This window comes from Nicotiana tabacum, chromosome 1 (genome assembly GCF_000715075.1).
Source record: "Nicotiana tabacum cultivar K326 chromosome 1, ASM71507v2, whole genome shotgun sequence".
Classification (NCBI taxonomy): Eukaryota; Viridiplantae; Streptophyta; class Magnoliopsida; order Solanales; family Solanaceae; genus Nicotiana; species Nicotiana tabacum.
This window is the reverse complement of record NC_134080.1, coordinates 38,718,881-38,729,870: the sequence shown is the minus strand read 5'-3', so window position 1 is coordinate 38,729,870 and position 10,990 is coordinate 38,718,881. Positions and strand designations below refer to the sequence as shown.

The following is a 10,990-nucleotide window of genomic DNA, read 5'->3' as shown; positions in this document are numbered from 1 at the left end:
CTATTCCCCTGAACTTTGCATCAAGACTTGGAGGCTCTAGCAACAATGGAACCTCAACTAAGAAAAAAATCCAACTCAGGCATAGACCATATGAAATTGTCGATGGGAAGTCGGTGGTAAGTTTTACAAAGGAGGAACATGATATGTTAGTAGAGACATGCCGACTCACTATTGTAGGCAAATTCCCAAGAACCATACCCTCTATTGAAAGGGTGCGCTCTGAATTTACTCGAATGATCCCTCTTAAAGGAGCAGTCAAAATAGGTGCGTACAGTTTGAAGAATTTTTTTCATTGACTTTGATTCAGAAGAAGACCATCGAAACGTTTATGGAAGGACCTTTCTAATAATTGGTGGAATGCAAATAAAATTGCAAAAGTGGACCACTGATTTCAAACCTGAAGTAGAAACGACTATAGCCCCGGTATGGATTAACCTACTAGATTTACGGTGGCATTTCTTTGAATGGGCAGCTTTATGTAGAATTGTGGAGCTAATTGGTATTCCTATTATCACTGACAAGGTAACTCTATCAAAGACTAGGCCAATTAGTGCAAAAATTAAAGTTGAAATTGATATAACAAGACCTTTGCTTCAAGAGATTTGGATAGATATTCTCAATGAGAAAGGACAAAAAGAAATTGTTCTTCAAAAAGTGGAATATGAATCTATACCAGAATATTGCAACCACTGCAAAATGCAAGGTCATAGTGACCTTAAGTGTGGAATTCTTCATCCTGAGCTGAGACAAAATGTTAACAAAGTTAACGAGAGGAAAGATATAGATCCTAGTCAAAAAGAGAAGGAGAAGAGAGAACTGGGGGGAGTTGTGCTAGTGAAATGCAAGTCGACAATAAATCTAAAACAAATATTAGTAACAAGCTTAAAGATTCAACTTCCATGAATGTGAAAAATATAGAGGATGAGGAAGGTTGGACTACTGTGTCTAATGGTAGGGGAAAGAAGAAAGGCAAAAATAACAATAGCAATGTTCAGCCCACCATGATGTTAGCTGAAAGTCAGAAGGTCCCAAACAAGCCACAAAATGAGGGCACAGAAAGAAATGAATCTTGGCCAATCCAAGGTCCAATCAAATCGAGATGGTTACTGAAGTGATGGATCATACAAAGAACTCTAACTCCATCGACATCCCTCAAGGTAGTAAAGATAATCATGAAAAGCAAAAGAAGGTTGAATCAATAAAGAATGGCAATAATAAAGAAATCAATAAGAGCATATCAATCAGACTTCAAAAAATGACGTTCACTTCTATGGGAATTGAGAGTGTCGATCAGATGAGACAGAGAAATACTATGGTGAACAAAGCAGGAAGCCAACCTAAACAAGGAGTTTCAGGAAAATCAAAATCTCCAAGAAGAACAATTTTGTTGAAAAAGTGAAACATCCTGATGAAATAGAGACAACACGTAAGAAAAGGAGATTTAATAGAGATGATGCTAAGGAAGACAAAGCCAAGCTCACAGATCAAGATCAAGGATTAGATCACAGTAAGAGTGTAGAAGGTCAGAAGATGTTGAATCTTGAAATGTGGAAGCTTTCTAAACCTCCAGATCTGGAGATACATCCTAATATAGAGGAAGATCTAAAGAAGGGAAAGGATCAGACTAACAATACAGATCTTATTCATCTCCCTAACGCTATAACAAATTTTTCCAGGGAATTTGATATAAGGAACGAGACCCACAAATCAGAGAAAGAAGACAAAGAGAAGGTAAATGATGATTATTCTCATTATGAGACAGAATCTGAGGAAGAAGTTGAGGAAACTCAATTCCAACCTAGGAAGGAGTCTATCTCAGATACTGAATTAGAAAGTTCAAAAGGTATACATACTACATTGCATGAAGATGTGGATATGTAAATAAGTCAAGACCATCATACCTTAGCAAACAACAACAACCTATCCCCAAGAGGGCTTTACATTGGAAAATAGAGGGCTTAATACTATGAAGAACAATGCCAACTGAAGGAAATCATAGCTCTATCACCTTTTGCCTACAATGATTAACACAATCTCTTGGAATATATGGAGCGTTAAATCCCAAAGTGCTTTTGAACGACTCAAGACTCTTAAAAATCAATACAAGGTTAGTTTTATTGGACTGCAAGAACCTTTTATGAATGCAGACCAAATAGAAAGATACATAAGACAAATTGGGATGCATGGTTGGCACTCAAATGTTAATAACAAAATATGATTTTTTTGGTCCAATGATTTTGAAGTTGACATAGTGACTGACTCTGAGCAATATGTCACTTGCAGACTACATCACATAATTTCTACTACAGTGCTTCATATTACAACTATTTACGCAAAATGTAGAACTTTGTTAAGAAAAGATTTATGGGGTAAGCTAAATGTTATGTCTAATGTCCTGAGAGGCCCCTGGGCTATCATGAGCGATTTTAATATTATAGTTGATCCTGAAGAGAAAATGGGGAACTCCTTATAGAATTGATAAAAGTTTTGACTTTATTTCTTGTATGAGAGATTGTGGTATGCAAGATGCTGGCTTTACTGGAAACATTTTTACATGGTGTAATAATAGAGATGCCCCTAATACTATTTGGAAGAGGCTAGACAGGTTTCTACATAATTGTGAATGGTTTGATCTGTATAGCAGAACCACTATCACTCATTTGGCAAGGGCCTATTCTGACCATTCGCCTCCACTCATTCAATTTGGTAATGGCAATGAGAGCAATATTAAGTACTTTAAGTTTCTAAACTTGTGGATTGAACATGCAGAATTTCAGGATGTGGTAAAAAATATCTGGGAAGAGGAATATCTAGGAAACCCTATGTGGACCCTACATCAAAAGCTTAAGAAGGTTTCTACTAGATTAAGTTCTTGGTCACGGGAAACGTATGGGGATATTTTTGAGGATCCTAAAAGACTGAAAAAACAAATTGAATTCCTTGAACAATTGCTGGTGGAAGACAATAATGAGGATAATCGAATTAATCTTAATAAAGCCAAGGCTGAGTATACTTAATATCTGAAGTTTCAAGACAACATCCTGAGGCAGAAAGCTAGAGTAGACTGGCTGACTGATGGAGACTCTAATACTTCTTATTTTCATGGGGTTATTAAAGATAGAAGAAGAAGGTTGAGCATCAATAAAATTAAGAATAAATTTAACCAATGGGTGGAAGGCACTAAAGAAGTCTCCGAAGCTACAATTAGATATTTCAAAGGCATTTTTTGCCGGACTCCGGAGTATAATGATTTTTATGATCTGGAAAGTGTTGTTCCTATGGTCTCAGCGGATAACAATCAGTTTTTAGAGAACATGCCCTCTGAAGAAGAGATGAAGGAGTGTGTTTTCTCCATGAATCCTAATAGTACTCCAGGTCCTGATGGTTACACAGCGAAGTTTTTCCAAGCCACTTGGACATTTATAGGTTCCGATGTGACTAGAGTCATACAAGCTTTTTTTTGTGGTGCTAATATTCCTAAATACTTTACGCATACATGCATAGTGATGTTTCCCAAGGTTAATTCACCGCAATAATTCACTGATATAAGACCTATTAGTCTATGTAATATTATTAGCAAAATTTTTGCTAAACTATTGAGCTCTAGACTAAATAAAGTGCTTCATAATCTTATCAGTAGGAACCAGAGTGGGTTTGTAAAAGAAAGGTCCATTACTGAAAATATTCTTTTAACTCAAGAGATTATTCAAGACATTGGTAAACCAAATACCAATGGTAATGTGGTTATGAAATTAGATATGGCCAAAGCCTATGATAGAGTTTCATGGCCATATTTATGTATTTTAATGAGGAAGATGGGGTTTAAGGAAAGGTAGATCGATATGATCTTCAGGAACATATCAGGAAATTGGTATTCTTTAATAGTCAATGGTATAATACATGGGTTCTTTAAATTAGAGAGAGGTCTTAGACAAGGGGATCCTTTATCTCCATCTTTATTTGTTCTATCTGCTGAGTTTTTATCTAATAAATTGAATTCTATTGCTTGTAGAGAGGATTTCAAAGGCTTCTATATGAATAAAAGAGGTCCTTTGATTAACCACCTAGCATTTGCTGATAATATTATTTTATTTTCTAGTGGGTGCAGGAATTCTCTTAACATGCTCATGGAGACTCTAGCTACATATGAGGCGGTGTCTGGACAATTAATCAACAAAAACAAGTCTTGAGTGATACTAGCTCCTACTACACAACCTGAAGAAATAACTAGAGTGGAAGAAATCACTACCATGAAAAATAAAACTCTTCCTTTTAAATATCTGGGATGTCCCATATATGTGGGAAAGAAGAAGATCTCCATCTTTTCTGATGTGATTACTAAAGTACTAAATAGGATTGATGGTTGGCATGCTAAATTTCTTTCTATTGGTGGCAGCGCAATTTTGATCAAACATGTATTAACATCACTCTCAATGCATATGTTAACGGCTATTCACCCACCAATAGGAGTCCTCCACCAAATAGAGAATGATGGAGAGATTTTCTGGAGCGGCACAGCTGAGAAGAAAAAATGCCATTGGGTAGCATGGGATAAATTATGCATTCCATACTCTGAAGGAGGTGTTGGTTTCAGGAAACTAGAAAATACATGTAATGCTTTTACAACTAAACTATGGTGGAATTTGAGAACAAGTCAGTCATTATGGAAGGAATTCCTTATGGCTAAATATTGTCAAATGTCGCACCCTCTGGTGAAGCAATGTTATTCAGGGCAATCACAATCATGGAATTTCATGTGCAAGATTAAAAGGAGAGTGGATCACTATATTTTGTGGAAAGTGCAAAAAGGTGATATATCTATGTGGTATGACAATTGGACCAACTTAGGACCTCTAAGTGACTTTCTACCTGAAGGAATTAAGCCAAAGAACCTCAAGATATGTGAGATTTTAATTGAAGGGCAATAGTGTTGGAATGGTTGGGACATTTACCTACCAGAGAGTGTTAAGAACACCATAAGTAGCCTAAATATTCAATTGATCATGGAAGGAATGGACATGCCAGTGTGGACAGAAGATACTAAAGGCATTTTTTCCATTTCCTCAGCTTGGCAAATCCTCCGGAACAAGAAGAGTAAAACATGGGTGGATACTATGACTTGGCAGAAAAAGGTACCATTCAAGATAAACTTTATAATGTGGACAGCTCTAAGGGACAGGATACCTATGGATAATAGAGTAACAAGATTTCGTTTTGCCATTCCATCCAGATGCTTATGCTGCAAAATACCTGGCATTAAAGATATAGAACATTTATTTTGTGGTGGCAACTTTGCACAAGAACTATGAAAAATACTATGTAACCCTCTAGGTATTCCATACACTAACATATCCTATAGACAGGTTCTGATCAATTGGTGGAGCAAAAAATATTTAAATCCTGTCTCAACTATGATTGCTAACCATTTACCAGCTGTGGCTTCTTGGGATATATGGAGGTCCAAATGCAATGCAAAATACAATACTGAAAGGACTAGTATTAAGAGATCCTTATCCTTAATAGCCTTCACTATTTCTCATCTAGTAATGGCTCAATTTAGTAGCGTCCATTTGAATACAACTTGGGATAACATATCTCAATTACTTGGAAGCACTATTTTTTTCAAGAAAATCTCCCTAGTGAACTGGATAAAACCTGCAGCTAGTTATGTGAAAATTAACTCTGATGGAAGTTGCAAAGATGGCATTTATGGAGGGGGAGGAGCGATTAGGAACAATGATGGCCATCTAATTTGTGCATACACCCTCCCTTTGGGGCCTGGAACGAGTAACTGGGCAGAAGCACGAGCTCTGTTATTTGGTATTAATTGGTGTATTACTAACATGTTGAATTATTTTATAGCTGAAAGTGATTCAAAAATTTTCGTAGACTGTGTAAATGGATTCTACAAAAGTCCTTGGCGAATATTTCAGGAAGTGGAAGAATTAAGAAGACATAAAGAATAAAATGGGTTTGTCTTGACACACTGCTTCAGGGAAGTTAACTATGCTGCTGACAGGATGGAAACATTGAGCTATAATCTCTGTCAAAATGAAATCTTTCACAACTTTACGTCCCTTCCAAGTCACATTAGAGGGATCCTTAATGTTGATAGATGGAATCTGCCTAATTTTCATATATCGAACAAGAAAAATACTGACATTGTTTCCGATCCGCCTTGATTGAAAGTAGTGCGTCTGGCGGTAATCCTTAAACACTTCCTTTGTATAAAAAGATAGAATTATCTATCTTTCAAACTTTTCTTAGGGAGTTGATAGGTTTTGGCTTCTCCCACAACCCAATGTAATATGTTGTCGAAGATGAATAAAATACCTATTTGTCGTTAAAAAAATTATGTGCAGATCCCGGAGCAGCAGCTTTTGGACCGTAGATTGGGTGGCTGCCTTCAGTCCACGCGGAGATTCAAGGTAGTCCTGCAGGTATCCGCAGGCCCTGGCGTCTCCCTCTCTCCCTTTACTCCTATTTTATTTACTTAGTTCAGAAACAATATATCTTTTATCTTTCAGACTTTGTATGTAGTATTTTTAGATCGTCTGTGAAACTGTGACACCAGTTCTGGGTGGTCGAAGCTCAAACAGTTGTACTAGATACATATTTCAAATAGTTTACTGCATTTCTTCCGCTTATTGTAATTTTCGTTGTCTATACGTTATTGCTTTTATAATTATTAAAGAATATAAAATTTGTAAAAAGGTGATGTGTTTAAATAGTCGGTTTGCGTAGCTCGCATTAGTAGGCACCATCACGACTCTCGAGGGTGAAAAATTCGAATCGTGACAAGACACCAGCCTCGACCCAACCAGAGATGTGGGGGACCGATGAGGACGACGACTATAGGATACCTCGATCTTTCATAGTTCCCAATGACTCTGACGCCACCAAAACAATGGCCGAAGAGCTAGAACAAGTCGTACTGACCAAACATCAGCCCGAACGAAAGGTATACCTGGGCACGGGGCTAACGCCCGAGCTCAGGAAAAACTTATTCCTTTCCTTACAGGACCAGGAAAAGACTTCGTTCGGCACCTACTGTTATAATGTAATGCCATTCGTACTAAAAAATGCTGGTGCAACATATCAACGCCTAGTAAATCGATTGTTCGAAGAACAAATAGGAAAATATATGGAAGTTTATATTGATGACATGCTAGTTAACTCTGTGCGGAGCATAGGACCATTTAAAGCATTTGCAGGGAACCTTCGATATACTGATGAAGTACAAAATGAAGCTCAACCCGGAAAAGTGTGTATTCGGGGTTGTCTCGGGCAAATTCCTTGGCTTTATGGTGTCCAATCGAGGGATTGAAATCAACCCCGATAAAATCAAAGCTATCGAAGACATCACGGTCGTGGATAATGTAAAGGTCGTGCAAAGGTTAACGGGGCACATAGCCGCCCTAGGGCGATTCATCTCGAGGTCCTCAGATAGGAGTCACTGATTCTTCTCACTACTTAAGAAGATGAGCAATTTTGCATGGACTCCGGAATTCCAACAGGCCTTGGAGGAACTAAAGCAGTATCTATCTAGCCCGCCACTACTTAATACCCCGAAACTGGACAAACAACTTTACTTGTACTTGGCAGTCTCGGAGATAGCGGTAAGTAGAGTCCTGGTCCGAGAAGAACAAGGTACGCAATTCCCTATCTATTATGTTAGTCAAAACCTTAGGTGAGGCTGAGACTAGATATCCACACTTAGAAAAATTAGCGTTTGCCTTAGTAAGCGCCTCTAGGACACTAAAGTCTTACTTCCAATGCCATCCAATATATGTTGTGACAACTTATCCTCTTCGAAATATTTTGCACAAACCCGAACTGTCGGACTTGTTGGCCAAATGGTCCATCGAAATCAATGGGTACGATATTGAGTATCAACCCCGAACTGCCATAAAGTCTCAAATCTTAGTAGACTTCGTGGCTAATTTTTCACTGGCCCTCGTACCCGAGGTTGAAAAGGAACTACTGATGAAATCTGGTACATCTTCGGGAGTCTTGACCCTCTTTTTGTATGGTGCTTCGAATGTGAAGATGTCCGGACTAGGCATCGTACTAAAATCACCCACGGGTAATGTAGTTATAAAATCTATTAGAACTACGAAATGGACTAACAATGAGGCCGAATATGAGGCCATTATTGCAGGTCTCGAACTAGCTAAGAGTTTGGGAGCAGAGGACATAAAGGCCAAGTATGATTCCCTCCTCGTGGTAAACCAAGTTAACAGGACTTTTGAAGTCCGAGAAGACCGAATGCAAAGATACTTGGAAAAACTACAGATAACTCTACATCAGTTTAAGGAGTGGACCTTGCAGCATGTACCTCAAGAACAGAACAACGAGGTCGACGCTCTTGCCAATCTAGGCTCATCGGTCGAAGACGACGAACTCAACTCCGGGATTGTCGTACAACTCATGAGGTCGGTGATCGAAGAAGGCCACCCAGAGATAAATTCCACGAGTTTGACGTGGAATTGGAGAAACAAGTATATAGAATACTTAAAGAACGGAAAGCTCCCATCGGATCCAAAGGAATCAATAGCTTTACGCACAAAGACAGCACAGTTCACTTTGTCCAAAAACGGAATGTTGTTTAGAAGGACTTTCGATGGACCAGTGGAAATATGTTTGGGACCGGGAGATACTGCTTACGTCCTACAGGAAGTTCACGAAGGCACTTGTGGAAATCATTCTGGTGCCGAATCATTGGTCTACAAAGTAATCAGAATAGGATACTACTGGACCGATATGGAGAAGGACGCAAAGGAGTTCGTTCGAAAATGCGATGAATGACAAAGATATGCACCAATGATTCACCAGCCCGAAGAGCATCTCTATTCGGTCTTATCCCTATGGTCGTTTATGAAGTGGAGAATAGACATCGTTGACCCTCTCCCATCGGCCCCAGGTAAAACTCAATTTATTTTATTTATGACTGATTATTTTTCTAAGTGGGTTAAAATATAGGCTTTCGAGAAAGTCAGAGAAAAAGAAGTCATAGACTTCATCTGGGACCACATCATATGTCAATTGAGGATGCCCTCCGAGATCGTATGTGATAATGGAAAGAAATTCATCAGCAACAAAGTGACTAAATTTCTCGAGGATCACAAGATCAAGAGAATCTTATCGACGCCTTATTATCTCAGCGGAAACGGCAGGCCAAATCGACCTACAAAACCATCATTCGGAACCTTAAGAAGAGATTGATCGATGCCAAAAGGAAGTGGAGAAAGATATTGCCCGAGATTCTATGGGCGTACCGCACAACGTCAAAATCTAGTACCGAAGCAACACCGTTCTCATTAGTTTATGGCGCTGAGCCTTAATCCCTATTGAAGTCGAAGAACCCATATGCAACAGAAAGTCAAATAACGAGGCCATGAATACGAGCCTAAAATTATTGGACGAAAGATGTGAAGCTGCCCTCGTCTGATTGGCTGGTCAAAAATAGCGAATTAAAAGGTACTACAATCGAAGAGCCAATCTTCGACATTTTAACTTCAGAGATTTAGTGCTAAGAAAGGTCACCCTCAACACCCAAAATCCAAATGAAGGGAAGTTGAGTTCGAACTGGGAAGGACCATACTAGGTTATTGAAATCATTGGGAAATGGTCCTACAAGCTCGGTACAATGAATGGCGAACAATTATCGAGCAATTGGAACTTATCGCACCTAAAACGATACTACTGCTAAGGTACGACGTTCTCCATTTTCATGTATATTTGAAACTAACTCCTGCAGGTGTTCAATTAGAAATAACAATGGACTCCTTAACGCGAAGATTGTAGGTCTAAAATCACGCGTTGCACTCTTTTTCCCTTAGACCGATTTTGTCCCAAAAGGTTTTCCGGCGAGGTTTTTTAACGAGGCAATCATTGATCCTGCTAACTTAGAACGAGCCAACAGTATCCGAGGCTTCTTTACAATCAACCTCAAATACTGGAGAACATTACCCTCGAATGCAAACTTTGTTGCGAGGAAATTACTTCATGGCATCAGGGCCTCGACAGGAAAATTTGTAAGGGTCAAACGGTCAAACGAACAATGCTCCGTAATTTGCCTGAGCCCTAGCACAAAACATGTATGCATGTATAATAAATTATAAAGAGAAGTATTTTTTCTTGCCAATATCTCATGCCTTAGAAATTTTTTTCTACTTTATAAATTCATACACTCGATCTATTATGTAAACAGGCTCAAGGGCCAACAATAACCAGAGCTCGGACAATTACCCCCTTGCTCGGGGACTGCCGCCCAAAAAATAAATGAGATCGAATCATTAAAACTTTGAGATCATAAGACAATTTAGGCAATTCTCGATCTTTATAGGCCACGGCCACCCCACTCGACTGACACTTCGGGAAAGCTCGAAGTAAAACGGGAAAATAAGCCCAAGGGGTAAATCCTGAATTAAAGAGGCTAAAGCCAAATTAACACGGCTCAGAAACGTCCGAATTTCATAACAAAGCAGGCCTACGAATTCTTTCACAACCGGTTCTAAAAGGCTACCCTAGACCAAATCTTAGTACTTAAGATATTTTCGAGAAAAAACGTCGATAAATATCAAACTCCGATAATGCCTTAACCCATAAAGGCAGTAAAAGCAAGATTTTGTTCGAACCCTCGAACACGACTTTATTATTTCATGCTAAGGCATTACAACCTTTGCGAACATGAATGACAAAGTAAAGGAAAAAAAATCATAAAAGCCAAAAAGGGTATAAAGCCTTATATATGTTAAAAAGATCGTTCTACAAAGGCCAGATCAGTCAAATACAAATACCTAAGGGCTACTCTCACTTCGAGATCGAATTATTACTCTTACTCGACTACTGAGCTTAAGGGCTACTTCAACTCGAGTTCGAATAAATTCTCACTCAGGGATTGTTCTTCGAGCCTAATGGCCACCTGATTTCAATTTCGAGATAACATTCTCACTCGAACATCAAACTCAAAGATTACCTTATTCTG

General features: G+C 38.7%; 1 protein-coding gene across 1 annotated transcript; it reads left to right on the top strand.

Annotated features, from left to right (window-relative positions):
* The first annotated feature begins 2,504 nt into the window (after positions 1–2,504).
* On the top strand, positions 2,505–3,017 carry LOC142162598 (uncharacterized). The gene has a single exon (XM_075218850.1). The coding sequence runs from the start codon at positions 2,505–2,507 to the stop codon at positions 3,015–3,017; it is 513 nt and encodes a 170-aa protein (XP_075074951.1).
* Positions 3,018–10,990: the final 7,973 nt, after the last annotated feature.